Source organism: Mustela lutreola, chromosome 2 (assembly GCF_030435805.1).
Source record: "Mustela lutreola isolate mMusLut2 chromosome 2, mMusLut2.pri, whole genome shotgun sequence".
NCBI lineage: Eukaryota > Metazoa > Chordata > Mammalia > Carnivora > Mustelidae > Mustela > Mustela lutreola.
The window spans coordinates 75,202,100-75,220,243 of NC_081291.1; the positions used below are offsets into that span (position 1 = coordinate 75,202,100).

The 18,144-nt window shown below is 43.7% G+C and overlaps 2 protein-coding genes and 1 pseudogene across 5 annotated transcripts in view; 2 read left to right on the forward strand and 1 right to left on the reverse strand.

The window, feature by feature from the left end:
- Nucleotides 1-1,113: 1,113 nt before the first annotated feature.
- SS18L2 (SS18 like 2) lies at nt 1,114-4,119 on the forward strand. Its single transcript, XM_059162375.1, has 3 exons — nt 1,114-1,304; nt 1,575-1,651; nt 3,590-4,119. Exons 1-3 carry the CDS (start codon nt 1,236-1,238, stop codon nt 3,675-3,677), a joined length of 234 nt encoding a protein of 77 aa, XP_059018358.1. The 5' UTR covers nt 1,114-1,235; the 3' UTR covers nt 3,678-4,119.
- Nucleotides 4,120-8,058: 3,939 nt separating this feature from the next.
- On the reverse strand, nt 8,059-18,109 carry LOC131825551 (Y-box-binding protein 1-like; annotated as a pseudogene).
- The window catches only part of NKTR (natural killer cell triggering receptor), a 60,829-nt gene continuing 59,700 nt past the window's right edge, over nt 17,016-18,144 (forward strand). Inside the window, exon 1 of one of the 4 annotated variants that reach the window (XM_059162349.1) lies at nt 17,016-18,026. The gene's annotated coding sequence lies outside the window, so the exon portion shown is untranslated. The remainder of the gene's footprint in view (nt 18,027-18,144) is intronic. The other 3 variants (XM_059162350.1, XM_059162351.1, XM_059162346.1) reach the window with 3 other exon arrangements.

Consider the following 18,144-nt stretch of genomic DNA (forward strand, 5'->3'; position numbering starts at 1 on the left):
AAATGCAGACACCTGATCTCTGACTGTCCCTAGGCTGTTCCCAGAAGTCTGCCCACTGTTCTCTGGCCTGCAGAAGCCTCCAGTCCACTTGGCCTTCAACTTTGTCCTGTGTATCACCTCTCTCCAAAGTTTATTTCCAATCACATCTCTCCACTCTTTCCCATCAGCTGAAAGTCCAAGGTCTATCACTTCCATCACCTTCTTCCCAATATGCTCCACTGTGCAGTAATTCTTCTGTCACACCTGCCTGGCAGCACTCCAACTCTGGGGAAAAAATCCAACCTTCTGGCTTCTCTGTATCTGTTCCTGAGCTGTAAGTGTTGCTGGAAAAAAATCTCAAAGCCATACAGATTAGTGCTACGTATGTACATTGCCCACCTCCACCAAGTCCTCAATATGGTCCAGCATCCTATGTTTGCCTATCTCCAATTTTTCCCACAGCCAACCTCGAAATCTCCCACATGCTCCCCAGATCTTTCACTCTTCTACATCTCCCTCCCTTTTCCAGATGCCTCCTTCACTGAGGAAAGAGCAACCATTAAAGTGAGAGTCCTCAGCTCCCACTAACTTCTGTCCCTCCAACTACCACCTTCATTCCCTTTTCCCTTTTACATCCAAACTTCCTGGGGAAAGGGGCCTACTCTAAAGGTCCCATTTGCTCCACCTTTCCTGAATTTCACTGTCCCTGGCAATACTCACTGCTGCCTCGACACATCACTGAAATTTCCTTCATTAAGGACATCAAAGTTCTAGTCTCTACCTTGATTGACCTTTCAACAGCCTTTGTAATTGCTTCTGTCTTGCTTTCTCAGTAATTCTGTTTTCTTATATGACTGCCCCGCCTCTCCTGGTCACGATTCCTGCGTGACCCTGGGCAAGGTACTCCCGCAGACAGACGGGACAACGCGCCTAAGAGGCGAGCTGCTCCTGCCAGACCCCGCCCCCGAGGCTAGCCCTCAGGACTGCGCAAATGCAAAGGAGGGGCAAACAGCTCCAAGCCCCGGGGACGGGGGCGGGGCCGAGACTGACGCTCTAAGCATTGCTCCTGCGCGCCCAATCACAAATGACGTTCCGCCTGTTCCCAGTCAACGGGAGAACCCAATCAACGCCGAGAGCGTGGGCCCCACCTATCGTGGGTCCCTGCTACGGCCGTAGTGCGTTTAGCTGGTAGGCTCTGATCTAGATGTGCCGGGGTCCGCAGGGTTTGAGGCCCAAGTCCAACCTGGCTTCCCGGGATGTCGGTGGCCTTCGTACCGGACTGGCTGAAAGGCAAGGCGGAAGTCAATCAGGAGACGATCCAGCGGGTGAGCGCAAACTCGGGCAGAGAGATGTTCCTTAGTTGAGATCCCAAGGGCTGCGGGTGGGTGCGGGAATCTTCCTGGAGTGAGCGGAATCCCCGCTGAGGCTTGTGGTGTGCGTAGGGGGATGACTTTGCAGGGGTTTGGAGTGAGATGGGAACGAAGTTGGCAAAGGGACTGGAGCAGGACAGCCCGGCATTGGAGAGAGTTGGGGGAGGGCAGTGTTCTCGGCCGTCCTGATTACGCTCTGCAGTGACCCCTTCTCTGGTCTTTCAGCTTTTGGAGGAGAATGACCAGCTCATCCGCTGTATAGTGGAGTATCAGAACAAAGGCCGGGCGAATGAGTGTGTCCAGTAAGTACCCGCTCCAACCCCCGGCTTTTGAGTGTAGGGTGAAACCAGTGTGGTGATACAGCAGCTGCCCTGAACTAGGAGTCTTGCGTGATTGATCGCCGGTGAGGCTCAGAGAGGTTACTTACCCGCCAAAAACTACACAGACAGCACATTATGAAGCCTGGAGTTAGACGTGGCACCCTCTTCAAAATTTGACTTATGCTCATGGCAAACCTCCTTCACGTAGACGGGTCAGTTGAGGACTATAGGGATGGGGAAGGAAACACATGGGAAACTAGTCTCAGGGGATGTGAGCTCTGGCCCGTTTCTCCTCATGGATCCCCAGCTTATCTTTTTCCTGAGAGGGTCAGACCATTCGACTGCTGAGTTCCTTTTTTTTTTTTTTTTTTTTTTTTTTAAGACCAACGCCGGTCTTGCACTCACCACTCTGAGATCTAGATCTGAGCTGAGATGAAGAGTCAGAGGCTTAACCGACAGAGTTACCCAGGTGCCACACCCCCTTCATTTTCTAACTTGCAGTTGGTCTGTAATGCACACAGGGACCAATAAAAGACTTCCACATTAGGCCGAAGTCAAATTCTGCACAGTAATTGAATGTGCTATCTAGCTATATACCAAAATCAGAGAAAATAGTCTCTTTTAGGAATTATGCTCCATTTATTATAGAAAAGTACATTATTTCATTTTTACTGAAGACATCTTTAAGAAAACCATGCTTTTTTCCATCCCCTAAAAAAAAAATCACCTATAGGTTCTCACCGAACAGCTCAGTGGAAAAGTAGAGATCGCCATCTTTGCATAAGTCTTTATATTCGGTTCTGGCATCTGGTAGTTTACTTTTTTTGCAGTTTATAGTAAACTCTCATTTTTCAATATGGAAAATAGTTGCAAAATATTTATTTTGGTGTAGTGATTCTCAACCTGTGGGTAAGAAAGTTACCAAATTTTCTGGTGGGCTTTTTCACATTGCATGGGCCATGCTTCCTGCCCAAGTCCCCAGTCTGATTTGTCTTCCTGGGTAGAAAATTGTACCCCCTGATTGAGAATCACTACTATAGTAAGCTCATATGATAACATAAGAGTGCCTTGTTCCTTCTATAATTTTGTTCCACAAATACTTTATAACTACTACTGAATACCAGACACTGTATCAGCTACTGGGGAATCAGTATCAAAACCAGCTCTGCTTTTTATCCAATCAGGTGCCCGCTCTGCTTTTATGGACTTTACATTCTAGAGCCTAGAATCTAGAGGGAGGAAGTCATACAAGTAGGCACATACTAATAAGTGCTTTAAGTAAGAATAAAGCAGGCTAATTGGCAAGAAGGAGTGCTGAGCTAGCTAGATATATAAAGCAGAGACAGCATTAGGTGGAAAAGCCCCCTTGACTGGAGCACACTAGTTAGCTTCAGGTCACAGCAAAGAGGACACTGTAGGCAGACCTCAGCCAGACCTCAGTGGGTGAAGGGAAAGTGGTAGGAGCTGAGGTCAGAGAGATGACTAGAGGCCCCAATCATGTAGAGCTTTGTAGGCCACCAGAAGGGCTAGAAGGGCTCAGCTTTACTCAGAATGAAATAGGAGCCTTTGGAGGGTTTAATTAGAGGTATGGCAAGTCTTGACTTAAACTGCACAATAATCACTTAGGTTGCTATGTGGGGGTAGAGTAGGAGTGCAGAGGCAAAGCAGGGAGACCAGCTAGGAGACTGGTCCAATACAGCAAGGATAGTGGCTTGACCCAGAGAGGTAGCTATGAAAGTGATACGTGAGAACAGATAGATTCTGGATATATTTTCGTTGGTGTTAAACAAGGAGGTTGACGATACTGAATCATCTAGTCAAGAGATGAGCCATTCCAACTGAGTGCGTAAATTCCTTTCCAGTCTTTTGTTCATGTTCATCAAAACAAAGCCTCTAATTTTTGCCTCTTTTCACCCATAGGTACCAGCATGTGTTACACAGAAATCTCATTTATTTGGCTACCATTGCAGATGCCAACCCGACCAGTGCTTCAAAAGCAATGGAATAATCTTTCAGTTGGCTGTCCTGAGGACTTACTGATTATAATCCATGTCCTATGAAGTAAAGACAGGATCTTTACCAACTGAAATGCTTAAAACTTGAATGAGCCCTCTGTGGCTCTTTTAAAAATGTGAAAATGGGAAGAAAGCTACTAAGTGAACTATATTCTCAGTGTAAATATTTTAATAATTAAGCTCCAGATGTCCTCTTTCCTGAAATAGGCATATTTGGATAACAGAGATATCATGGGCATCTTCAATTCTACTTTTCAGTTTCAGCCTGAAGAGGAAACTGATTAGGTGGTGGGGAATCAAGAGGAACTGGCAAGACTCCTGACTGAGGCCCTGCCTAATGGATGTGTAATTGTGTGCTCCCCCCTCCTCCAGTTTGTAGTTGTGGACCTGGCCATTTTTGGGTTGCTTTGAAATAAAGCCTGTCTTTCCATGAAACACTCATTTCAAGTACAGAGATTTGCATATAGTGTTCCATTTGGTCTTCCGGAAAAACTGTGGAGACTTAAAAAATATATATGTAATAACACCATTATCATTGCTAACAAAATCAATAGTAATTCTTAATTATTACTTGATATCATCTAATAATATCTTTTAACATACTTTTTAAAAAATATCTTCTTCCTCTTATCTTTTTAAAGTTCTTGGCTGGGGCTCTGTACCAAAAGACAGATTAACAAAGGCATATAAATTTAGGTTTTATATGACATAGGAGCCCTTCATAAAGAAATGAAGACCCAAAGAAACAGTTAAACTTGATCATTTTTATATGTGATTAGATGAAAAGTGGAAAGCTGTGGGAAACTGAGAGGACAGAAGGATATGGGCTACGTGTAGTAAATTGTGGGAACTTAGCATGGCCTTTTCATTCAAATTCTCAGTATCCCTCCATTTTAAGAGAGAAGGATGATCCTTTCTTCTGGGTATAAGGAGGGCACCTCTCACATGAGGGTCTCATGACCTGCTTCATGGGAGGTCAGAGAGTGCTTCCAACATCTGCCATTTCTCGATCTTCAGCTTAAAATGTCCAGTAAGCCAAGGTGCCATAGTTTGGAGGAGTATGTCCTGAGCCCCATCAGTTATCATAGAATGTCTTTTTTTTTTTTTTTCTTTTAAGATTTTGTTTATTTACTTATCAGAGAGAGAGAGAGAGAGCGCGCACAAGCAGGGAGAGCAGGACACAGTGGAAGAAGCAGGCTCCCCACCAGGCAGGGAGCCCAATGTGGGACTCAATCCCAGGACCCTGGGATCATAACCTGAGTGGAAGGCAGACGCTTAACCAACTGAGCCACCCAGGCGTCCCCATAGAATGTCTTCTTGTTGATTTCTCTAACTCAGGATCCGAACAAGATTCATACACTACATTATGTTGATGTCCCTTAAGTCTCAATAAAAATACTTAGTAGTTCCCCTTCTTTGCCATTTGTTGGGAAAACTAGGTCATTTGCCCTAAAATTTCTCATATTCTAGAGTTACCTAGTTGTATCCCTGTGGTGTCATTAAATATATCCCACTATTGCCCACTTTTCCTGTAAACTGGTAGAGGTAGAGGTTCATTTGGACTCCCAACTCTAATATTTTTGGCAAGTATACATCATGAGAGGTAAGAGATACTTGGTTTTGCATCACATCAGGAATGACCCAATTTATTAATCAGGTGCCCAACAGCCTTTCACCTAAGTTATGATCTACCTAGTTTTGATCTATTACTTCATTAGGGATTGCATTCTGGTGATTTCCTATTTTATCATCCCTTCTGCCTGAATTAGCTTTGATCTATAAAGAACTTTCCGTCTTTGAGACTTACCTGTAAAATGAGGCAAGGAGATTTTCCTAAATGAACACAAAATTAGAACCTCCGGAACCTGGCTCCTTTTTAAGGAATCAAGGTTGCAACGCAGAGAGACTATAATGTGTAAATAGTGAAGACAGACCTCATTTTGAATCCCAGTTCAAATCACAACCTCTGAGAGCTCTCATTTCCTCACCTATAAAATGAGGATAATGAAAGTAGTATCTGCCTTCTGAGGTTGTAAGATTGAGAGCAGGGCACGAAGTAAACAGTGTGTGTTAATATATGATGTCAGGGCTCTGGCCTTTTGGGCTCTTCTCAAGTCTGGGAAGAAGGCTGGTCTTTGCTCCCTCACCCATTCTTCCATCCTTAGGGTTCTAGCCTATTAGTGGACTCTTCCCCCATCCCAACTGTTCAGGGGGTTGGTGCCCATACTCTATGCCAAGTGGGCTGCTCACAGGCCTAACCTGATGAGCAGATACTATGGGCACTATGCAATGCTTTTAGTTTTGAATTAGTTGCTAACATTTAGAAAGGATTTCCCATTAATGGATTTCCCATTTCTAGCAATGCTGGGCCTGCAGGTCCCCATGGCAACTGCTGGAGTTGGATGGCAGCTGTCTCCCTTTACTGGGCAGCTGTCTCCCTTTATTGGGCAGCTTGACTTGTTTACATATGGCTTGGCTCTAGCTGGAATGAGAGCACCAGCTGATGTTTCAATTTGGGTCTCGCCTAAAACAAGCCCGAAACAAGGCCTTGGGTGCAGATAGTTTATTTGCGAGATGATCCCAGGAAGCAGGAATAGGGCCGCAAGGAGAGTGAGACAGAGGAGGAAAATCCACTAAATGTATGTGTTACCAAGGTCACTGCTACAGGCAATAAGGACTCAGTCGCCGAGGGCAAGAGGTGGGGGGCGATGATCTCAAACGCATATAAATGTCCCAGAACTGTCTGCCTGATTTGGGGTTGCCTACAGGGGTTTAGTTCCCCTGAATTAACAAGCAGCCTTTGTAGCCAAGTCGGCCTTAGATGTCAGAGGAGAAAATAAAAAACCACATGGCGGCCCCTGAGGTGGGCTTCTGCCAGCATGAGCTGAGTCTGACCTTGTAGAAACTCTCCACTACCAGCAAGGTAGGCGAGGGTCTGTGACTTAGCGTCAGAGGTTCCACTATGGGCTCTGAGCAAGCCAGTAGGGCCTATGGGAGGTAAGTGTAGCAGGGACAATAGCCTTGAAGACAAAGTTCAGTTCTCCCTCAGAGGGAAGGAGTTTTGTGACCTGCGTGTTTCCCTCCCTTTGTCTCTTGGAAGGTATTTCAGTCCATGTGTAGAGGACTGAAGCAGGGCCAGTCAGAGGCCTCTGGAAATGGCCGAGGTGATTGAAGCCACAGTTTACCCTACTCTCCAGAGGGCCCTTTTCTGGGGAAATACACTGGAGAAGTTGGGGCAGGCCAGTTAGCTGTCCTCACCCGTGCCGCAGCTTACCTCTACCTGTCTGCTTCAGAGACAACCTGAAGCGTATCTGCCATCCCTCTTAAGGCACCCAGAAATCAATATAGTTGGTGAAAGGTGATTTAAAAAGATAAAGACCAAACCTGACCAGAATGTATTATCCACTTTCTCTTCTCAGAGGACCTCCTACTTCAACATTAAGCCTCTACTGAGCCTGTCTACCTTTTTCCAACTCTCAGGGTCAAGCTGATCTCCCACCAGCCTACACGGGGCCTGAGCCTTTCTCTGGCATTTCCAAGCCTGCTTCCCAGGATTTGCAGCTGTGATTTACTTCTGTCATTATCACATTCTCCTGAGATGAGGATAAGGCAGATAAAACAGAGAGCAGATAATTTGAGGTCAGGTTTATTCCACAAGATGTGAAGCTGTTTTTCCACTTCCTCGTGAGGCTTTTTGACAGTGAGTCTGACTTTTGGGGACCCCATGTAACAATATGGCTGGGGAGGAAATGATGTTCAGGGCTATTTCATATGCTCTTGAACCTCTGTAATAAATTTCCATTACTAAAGGTGATCCTGAAAAAAAAAAAAAAAAAGTGATCCTGAGTATATTTCTTAAGCTGGGTACATAGTATCTTCATTTTGTTGTTACTCTACCTCACACCTAATATGGTTTTGATTCCATACTAATAAAAGCAATTTGGGGAGCTTGGGGGCTCAGTGGGTTAAGCAACTTCCTTTGGCTCAGGTTATGATCCAGGAGTCACAGGATCGAGTCCTGCATCGGGCTCCCTGCTCAGCAGGGAGTCTGCATCTCCATTTGACCCTCCTTCCTATCGTGCTCTCTCTCTCAAATAAATAAATAAAATCTTTAAAAAAATATAAGCAGTTTTAGGAAGTTAATTAATCTGTTACCTCTTTTCCCAATGAAAATCCTACAGATTCCTCTGGAATCTCGATGTTCTGTTCCTTCACCGGGATCTTTCCTTCCTAAATCTTTTTTAGTAAGAGTCTAGGGTCCAAAGGGAGGTTGTTTTCATTTCTGTTTATGATAAACTCATTCATCCAAAAAATATTTACTGATCCACTAGTATGTGCTGAAGGTACTACAGTGAGGAAGTCAGACAATGCCACTGCTCTCAGGGAAACTTTATTCTTATATAAAGAAGACAACACAGTACAAATAACCTGTATTTATGGGGGAGACAAGCAATAAAATAGAAACAATCAAGGAAAGCTTCACATGGTAATAAGTACAGAGAATTACAACAGGATCATGTGCTAGGGAGTGTCTGGGTGGCTACTTTCAAATTACGGAATCAAGAATGACCTGAGGAGGTAACATGACAGCTAAGAGTTGAATAACAAGGAACCTGACATGTGACAGTCAAGGGAACTAGCAGTGCAGGCAGAAGCAAGAACTATGCAAAGCGTTCCAAAGCGTTCTCTCTCTCTCTCTCCCCCATCCATTTATAGAGCAGTATTTGCCTATGTGATCATCAACTCAATTATAACATGAGTTCTCATTTGACCAGGTCTTGTGCTGGGCTCTACAGTGAGGAAAATAGAGAAGGGGCACTGGGACTTGCTTTCAGGGAGCTCCTAATAAACCTGGCAAGTCAAAAGGGACCCACACCCAGCCACAGACCAGGGAACTATGCAGGGCCCAAGATGCTGAGAAATAGTCCAGATATTGAAGCTGCAGGGATTCCAAGTGTTAAGTTATCAAGTGCTTTTTTTTTTTTTAATGTGAACGTTGCATTTTTATATATATATATTTTAAGATTTTATTTATTTATTTGACAGACAGAGATCACAAGTAGGCAGAGAGACAGGCAGAGACAGAGAGAGAGGAAGAGGAAGCAGGCTCCCCGCAGAGCAGAGAGCCCGATGTGGGGCTCGATCCCAGGACCCTGGGATCATGACCCGAGCCAAAGGCAGAGGCTTTAACCCACTGAGCCACCCAGGCGCCCCTGAAGGTTGCATTTTTAAAAAAGATTTCATTTATTTATTTGACAGAGATCACAAGTAGGCAGAGAGGCAGGCAGGGTGGGGGGCGGGGAGCCTGAACGGAGCTGAAGGCAAAGGCTTTAACCCACTGAGCCACCCAGGCGCCCCTCTCAAGTGCTTCTTATTATATAGTTGGAAAAGTCTATGCTGAAAAGCATAGATTGAGCACTTTTGTCTGCAAACAAAAAATTGCCAGTTGCTGCAGTTTTCAGCATTCCACACTCATTCCTTAAAGTTTATTCCTTTAATTGTGCTGCATCTGACTCCCAACAGTTCATATCCATATCTCCATCCTGAGGACTTTTTTCTAAAACTGGAAGTCTGCCTTGCCCAGGCATAGCAGATCAGAAGAACCTGGGGATTACAATGCTGGGAACAGCTCTCAACTAATGACTCAATAGATGGGAGTATTAACATCCCAGCAACCTCACCCATCCATAGGGACAATTCCAAAATGTTTCTTCTTCTGTACTGGTTGCCAGAGTTCCCCCATCAGGGTTAAGTTCTAATCATCACTATGGTAGCTGGCTTAATAGCACACATTTTACTGCCTATCTTCCTTGTTCACTTCTTCACCCTCCAGATGCGAGTTTCTTAGGGCCGTGTCTAAAATAAGCAACCTGCACTCAAACCATTGTCTGAGAGTCTTCTTCTGAGAGAAATAGCCAAGATACCAGTTGTTTAATGCCATATCCTAGGTGGATAGACCCAGATGGACTGGCTGAGCAAATGTAGCCCCACAGCAGATGAAAAATTTTTACCAAAACCCAATCTACTTGCAAAAAAACGGGTGTCTAGAAAAGACATCAGAGCCAAGGACAATTTAGAGTTTGAAATGAGAGAAAAAGATGATCAACACAGAATAAGGAACCTGTCTGACAAGAAATGCTTATTGTAGTAAGTTTTTCATATGAATTTGATGGCATCCAAGCTCCCCACTAACAAGGATGAAGCCTTAGACATTTGTGAAAACACAGTCATGCTTTTTTTTTTTTTAAAGATTTTTTATTTATTTATTTGACAGAGAGAGATCACAAGTAGGCAGAGAGGCAGGCAGAGAGAGAGAGAGAGGAGGAAGCAGGCTCTCTACTGAGCAGAGAGCCCGATGCGGGACTCGATCCCAGGACCCTGAGATCATGACCTGAGCCGAAGGCAGCGGCTTAACCCACTGAGCCACCCAGGCGCCCCCAGTCATGCTTTTTTTAAAAAAGATTTTTATTTATTTATTTGACAGAGGGAGATCACAAGTAGGCAGAAAGGCAGGCAGAGGGAGAGAGAGAGGAGGAAGCAGGCTCCCCACCAAGCAGAGAGGCCAATGCCAGGACCCTGAGATCATGACCTGAGCCGAAGGCAGAGGCTCAACTCACTGAGCCACCCAGGCACCCCACAGTCATGCTTTAAAGCAAGTTAGTGGGGGGAAAAAGTCACTTGCCTAAAAGGCCAAAAGATGGGTGCATTATCCACATTTAAGGTAACTCCTTTTTTCTTTTCTTTTTTTTTTTTTTTAATTATTTAAGGCCTTTATTAATGGGTGCTTGCTGTTTGTTGACATTTTAAAAAGAAATCAAGTTGTAAACTTTGATTGCACATTAAAAATGAGGTTCTTAAAAATCTCAACTTGCCCAGATACGAAACAATATAAAAACCTTCAAAGCTGTATTGACAAAAATCAGGCTTTTTAAAAAACAAAACAAAACAAAACACGTCTGTCATTACCAAAAAGAAACATCTTTAGGTTAAAATAATAAAAACCCCATGCCACATCTAGTTCTTCTTATCTGGCCAACAGGCAAAAAGCAAGCATTTAAGGTCTTCAGCTCCAATCTTCTGTTCATTTCTTCTTTTTTTTTTTTTAATTTTATTTATTAATTTGTCAGAGAGAGAGAGAGGAGTGAGAGCGAGCACAAGCAGACAGAGTAGTAGGCAGAGGCAGAGGGAGAAGCAGGCTCCCTGCCGAGCAAGGAGCCTGATGTGAGACTCGATCCCAGGAAGCTGGGATCATGACCTGAGCCGAAGGCAGTCGCTTAACCAACTGAGCCACCCAGGTGTCCCTCTTCTGTTCATTTCTTATTGCTGGAATTTCATCTTCATTTTTTCGTGTCGGGTGACTAAACTGGATGATGGTAGAAATGGTAAGCCGGCGTTTACTCAGCCTTGGGAGCTGACGAATTCTCAGCTGGTGGATTGGCTGCTCCTGTGTCTTTGCCATCTTGTGGTTTAGGGTTATGTGGACATCTGCCTCTGTAATTGAAGTTGTGGTGATGGGAGCGTGGAGGTGGTTGCTGACCTTGGGTCTCCATTTCCTTGGTTTTCCTTATCTTCCTCATTGCCATCCTTTCTAGGCTGTCTTTAGTGAGGAGGCCCGCTGCGGAATTGTGGTCTATAACCCCAATACATATTGCCTGGCTGGTCTACCTTGTTCTCCTTCATGCTGGTTGTCAGCACCTTCCACCACTTCTCCCTGCACAGAACTGCTGGAATGCAATGGTCGAAGCCCTTAGGGTCTCCCCATGTAGAAGGTGCTGTCTCCCGTAGAGCCAGCGCTGTTGGGCCTGGCCTTTGCGAGCACTTTCAGATCCTCCCTCTTTTCCGAATTCTCACTATTTTGGTAATTGCTGGGAATTGCGTGGAGGACCCCTGGGACATGCATACCGTCTGTGATGGTTCAGGTCTGCTGCATGTTTACTGCCTTGCATAGGAACTCCACCAGGGCTTGTCACAGCTGCTGCCTCCACACCCTTTTCTCCTTCAACAACATCAAACTCTACACTCTCTCCATCTTCCTCGCATAGGTGCTTCCCGGAGTTATTCTTCTTTATGGCAATCTGGTGTACAAATACGTCTTCCTGGGTGTCATTCCTGTTGACGAAACCATATCTGTTTCTTACACTGAATCATTTTACTGTTCCCCAAACCTTCACTGCAACGACCTTCCTGTCCCCAACAGCAGGTGCCGCGGATGGGAGGCCACCCGTGGTGCGGGGCTTGGTTCAGGCAGCGCTGGGGTGGGTGGGCTGCGGCGGCTGTCTCCACCCTGCTGCTCATGGTGGTGGGGATGGTGGCTGTGGCTGGCTGCAGCTCTTGCCTGGGGTGTGATGGTTACTAGGCCGGTGGTGGCAGTAGGGTTACTTAGAGCTCTGTGGGGTCGGCTCTCCGCTCCCGATCGAACTCGACTTCTTAGATTTAGTAGTTGTCAGTCACTGCCCAAAGGGTCATCTCTGTGCTGCCATACCCTCATCCTTCTCTTGGTTATTAGCCCCACCCCAAGCTGATCAGCCTTGGGATCTACCCACTATTATGGTGGTCAAGACTGATATGAACCCCATCACGTCAATCAAATCTCTCGCTGGGATTTTTCTCACTGGTGCTGGCAGGATATGTGCTTTCCCCTCAGACTTCCCCAGGTATAAGGATGTGTGCTTGGAGCCGCTATGGCCTTGTCTCCTGACCCTCATGGAGAAAGCCCATCTGCTCTTGACTAATAGCATGAGACTTATTCTGTCAAAATACACATTTTCTGCAAAATGAAATGGTCTACTTCTTGTTTTCCACAAAAAAAGAAATCTAGCATTTAAGAAAAATGTTGTCAAATTTTCAATACAGATTTTTATCAAATTCTGGTAATATTTGTTGCTGTGTTATAGGTCCTAAGATTACCTCAGGTTTGATGATTGGCTAGGAGGACTCATAAGATTCAGCATGTTAACTGTACTCACAGCTATGATTTATTATACCAAAAGAACATAAAGCAAACTGCCAAGGAGAAAAGGCATATGGGGTAAAGCCCAGAGGAAAACAGGTTCATGCTTCCCCTTCCCAATGGAGTCACACAGGATGAGCTTAATTCCTCTAGGGATGAATTATAACAACACATGAGAAATGTCTACCAGGGAAGTTCATTAGAGACTCAGTGCCCAAAGTTTTTACTGGAGGATGGTCACATATGTACACATCCTCTACCTACACACAAAATTTCCAGATTCCCAGAAGGAAAGCAGGTGTTCAGCATAAACCATATTGTTTGCTCAAATAGTCTAGGCAGAGCGAAGCACTCTAATCACTTACCTCAAGTTTTCTATAAGTGTAGGAAAATGACTACCATACAGATTCCCAGATTTTATCCAGAGAACAACCTTTTAAGCAGGTTTTTCCAAAGACAGCAGTCTTGGACCTATTCTTTTCTGCACAATTTACCATTTAAGATACAGGATATCCTTTTATAATGGTGTAAGCAAATAAGACAAAATTACATATGTATCTTCTCATTGGATTCCTTTTCTCTCCTTTTGTTTTACCTTTTTGTTCTAACCTTAAGGACATAAAACGTAACAGTCAATTTGGTAGAGATCCCTGCTTGAGGCTAAACTGTGGGACAATTGAGATAATCATATGTCTTTTCTTTAATCTGTTAATATGGTGAATTATAGGAACAGATTCTCTGATGTTGAACCATCTTTATATTCCTGAGTTAAAGCCAACCTAGGCCATGAACATTTTGGGTTTAAATGTTGCTAAACTCCATTTCCTAATATTTTGTTTGGATTTTTAAATCCATGTTTATAATGAGATAGGTCTATAACTTTCTTGTCCTATCTTTGTTTGGTATTTGTATCACAAGAAAGTTAGGAATCTGTATTTTTCTGTTTTCTAAAATATTTTAAATAAGAAAAGATTATTGATACTTATGGGTCTGGTAAAATGTGCCCATGAAACAATGTGGAACCTGTGTTTTTGGAAAGGAAGACTGTTTATTCTTACTGATTTTATTATGAATAATTCCAAAGAAATAAAAGAGTAGAGAACATATCTGAAAAATCCCCATATACCTCTCACCTAGACACAATAATTGTCAAGATTTTGCCACATTTGTTTCACTCATTATATAAAAAAACTAAGAATATTTTCCTGCATAACCAAAATTTCATTATCTTTATCTTCATTATTAGGTACCTAACAAAATTAAGTATATTTCTTGGATTTCACCTAATATCTAGATCATTATCAAATTTCCTACTTGGTTATATCAAAATGTCCTTCACAGTTGTTTGGAAGGAGTAGGGATTACTAATTCAATTTCTTCAAAGGTTGCTAGTTTATTTAGGCCTTCTATTTCTTTGAGTCAACTTTGGTAATTTCTATTTTCTAGAAAATTATGTTTCATCCAAATTTCCCCACTAGTACTCCTGATTAGTTTTGCTAGAGCTCTATCCATTGAAGTGCCAATTGCTGGTGTAATCCCATTCTAAAAGGCTTAACACCCAGAATCATTACCTGAAAATTCCTCCTACAAAGCGTTCTCCAAATTAAGCCTGAGTTTGTAAACTGCTTGGATATTATTTTTCTACTACTCTTGATGATGAGGGAGGGGGTATTGAGTCCTTTTGGTGGATGCTAGCCCTAGGCCTGCCTTGTCCCAGTAGTTTCTTCTTCACCTTAACCACAGACCAAATAGCATGCCTTATCCTCAAATCATCTGAAATATAATTTCAACTCACAGGACAGAATAAAAGAATTTTGAGCAAGGAGGGAACTTAGAAAGTATTTCATCCTGCTTATTTTACAGATGAAGAAATTGAACTCCAGGATCAAAGTGATTTGCCCTACATCATATAATCAGTGGCAGGAAAGAAACTTTAGTGGAGTGTCAAGACAAAAATGATTTTCAGGGGGCACCTGGGTGGCTCAGTGGGGTAAAGCCTCTGCCTTCGGCTCAGGTCGTGATCCCAGGGTCCTGGGATCGAGCCCCACATCGGGCTCTCTGCTTCGCAGGGAGCCTGCTTCCTCCTTTCTCTCTGCCTGCCTCTCTGCCTACCTGTGATCTCTGTCTGTTAAATAAATAAAATCTTAAAAAAAATGATTTTCAGGAGATTTAAAATATTTTAAATACTCCCCAAATTAAGTATTTCATTCCAGAGCTCTAAAGCCAATTTACATTGACGCCAGATGCCCAAAGCACAGTAATTACAAATCACTTCCCTGGGCAATGCTCCCGTTCTCTTCCTTTCACAAGTCTGTATGGAAGTTAGCTTTACCAACCCATTTCATCTCTGATTAGGTATGTACATTTCATCTTTTCCAAACCTATTGTTAGCTGTAACAGTGTAAGCAAAATCAGACCCAGGACCACAAGCTTCTCAATTCAGCCTAGGTTACAAAGGTGAAACCCAGGAGACTGTTGCTCTGATACTGTAGACAGAGAGGTAGAACTGGCAACCTCCGACAAGGATAGCACTTTCATGATGGTGCAGAAAGTCTCTGCACTTTACAAGGTGGCACAGATGCACAGATTAGAAACTACCTAAGTGATCTTGATTTTTAAAATTACTATAAAGCTACAGTAATCAAAACAGTGTGCCACTTCACTCTTTGGGATGGCAATTATTAAAAAAAAAACCCAACAGAAAATAACAAGTGTTGGTGAAGATGTTGAGAAATTGAAATCCTTGTGCAATGCAGATGGAAATGTAAAATAGTTCAGTCACTATGGAAAACAGAATGGCAGTTCTCTATAAAAAAACAGAATTAGCTTGGGAGGCCTTGGTGGCTCAATCCTTAAGTGTCTGCCTTTGGCTCAGCAGGGGAGTCCACTTCTCCAACTCTCTCTCCTTCTGCCCCTCTGCTATCTCTCCCTCTCACTCTCTCAAATAAATAAATAAAATCTTTAAAAAAAAAGTTTTTTTTTTTTTTAAGTTTTTATTTATTTGACAGAGAGATAGAGAGCACAAGTAGGCAGAGCAGGAGACAGAGGGAGAGGGAGAAGCAGGCTCTCCACTGAGCAGGGAGCCTGATGCTGGGCTCAATCTCAGGATCCTGGGATCATGACCTGAGCTGAAGGCACATACTTAACCGACTGAGCCACCCAGGTGCCCTAAAACAAAAAGAAAAAGAAAAAAAAAAAGAAATTTAAAACAGCTTATGACCTACCAATTCTACTTCTGGGTATATGCCCAAAGGAATTGAAAGCAGGATCTCAGAGATATTTACACACTCATCTTCACAGGAGCATTGTTCACAATAGCCAAATGATGGAAGCAACCCAAGTCTACATCTGCTGATGAATGGATAAAGAAATTATGGTATATTCATACAACGGGGTATTGTGTAGCCTTAAAAAAAGGAAATCCTCCAATATGTGAGAACATCGATGAAACTTGGGAATATTATGCTAAGTGAAACAAGTTAGACACCAAAGGACACATATTGTACGATTCCATTTAATATGTGGTTAACTAAAACGGCAAGTTAGAAGCAAAGAGTAAAAGAGTGGTTGCCAGGGGATGGGAAGAGAGGGAAAGTAGTTCCTATGAAAAGTTATAAAATTTCTCCTATGCAAGATGAATTCTAGAAATCTGCTTTAGAGCATTGGGTTATTGATAAAAATACCATGTTGTACACTTGAAAATCTGTTAAGGTGGGGGAAGCTGGGTGGCTCTGTGGGTTGGGATCCAGCTGCGAGCCCAATGCCAGGCTCCCAGTCAGTGAGGAGTCTGCTTGTCCCTCTCCCTCTGCTCTTCCTGCTACTCACTCAAGCACTGTCAAATAAATAAATAAAATCTTAAAATCTGTTAAGAGGGTAGATCTCATAAAGTGTTCTTACCGTAATAAATTAAAAAAAAAAAAAAAGAAGAGTGGTTGTCTGAAGCTGGGTAGAGAGAATGCAGTTATTGTTTAATGGATACAGAGTTTCAGTTTTCCAAAGTGAAAAAAGTTCTGTGGCTAGATGGTGGTGTTAATTGCACAACAATGTGAATGTACTGACTCTGAACCCTACACTTAAAAAGAGTTAAATGATAATTTTGCTAGTGTGTATTTTACAGTTTTAAGAAAATAACTTAAAACAAAAACAAAACAGTTTGGCCCTAACATAAAGATACATAGAACAGTTAACAAAATAGAGTCCAGAAACAGCAACACGCAAAGCGAAGGTAATTCAACAAAAGGCAGGGTTCTTTTTTTTTTCTTTCTTTCTTTTTTTTTTTTTTCCTTGTTTCTTTTTTTTTTTTTTTTTTTTTTTTTTTTTTTAAACAAATGGTGGTGGAACTCCTCTGTTTTCATACTGGGAACCAAAACAAACAAACAAACAAAAAAACGAACCGCAACCTCTACCTGACACCACGATGAAAGATTCCAATATATTCTAGACTTACACGTAAAAGTTCTAGAGGAAAACACAAGAGAAAAATTACCAGGGGTTTGGAGTAAGCAGAGATTTCTTAGCACAGAAAAAGCAAACCACACGAAAAACTGATCAAGCAACTTTACTAAAATTAACTGCTTTGCACAAACCACCACCAAAATAATGAAACGACCCAGCTCAGGAGAAAATACTCGGAATTCTATATAACAGAAGATTTGTATTTAGAACATACACATATCACCTGTTTAACAAAACATTTGTACTCTGAACTCCCGCATTCAATGGTAAGACCAACACGAATACAACATGGGCAAAGGTCTTGAACTGACTTCACAAAAGATGATGGGCTTGAACAAAGACTGCCCCTGCGATGCTGACGCCAGAGAGAAGACGGACGCACACCTAAGGCCTCTGAAGTCAAACAGTCTAAGAGGAAGAGAGTGTCATAACTACGCCTTGAGAAAACGAAAACAGGCCAAACGATCCGTCCGTTCACTGAACCTCGACTTCCTTTCTCACGGCTTGCTCGCAGGTGTAGACAACACGGAAGCATCGCGGTACCGGAAAACGCACTAACACTCACAGATCTTGAGGGAGGATCAGAGGAATCAGACAGCGCATGCGTGATCAGGGCGCCGAGATTGGGCGACTGACTCTAACGCGAGGAAAGGGGCGGGGCAAAAGAAGACTAGCTCAGGTATAGGAGCGCCGGGCTAGAAGCTCCTCGAGAGCTCCCAGACACGCCCACCTGCGCGCGCACTCTTCGGTTAAACACCCACTTCGAGGCTGTGCTCTCGCGGTATTTGTCCCGGCTCTCGCGGGGTTTAGCGTGGCACAGGGAGGCCGGCCCGGGGGAGGGGGTGGTGGTCCGTTAGTGGCGTTGGGCTCCGGCCGCTGCGGTGGCAGCGCTTTCCCCTCCGCTCACGGAGAGCTGCTCAGGCTGGAGGCCAACCAGGTGAAGAGCTCGCCCGCATGTGTGGGCGCTCTTTGGGAGTCGGGAGGCCCGGGGCTGGAGGGAACCCCGGCTCGGCCTCCCATGGTATCGCGACAGGCCGGCGCGAGGCGATCGTGGC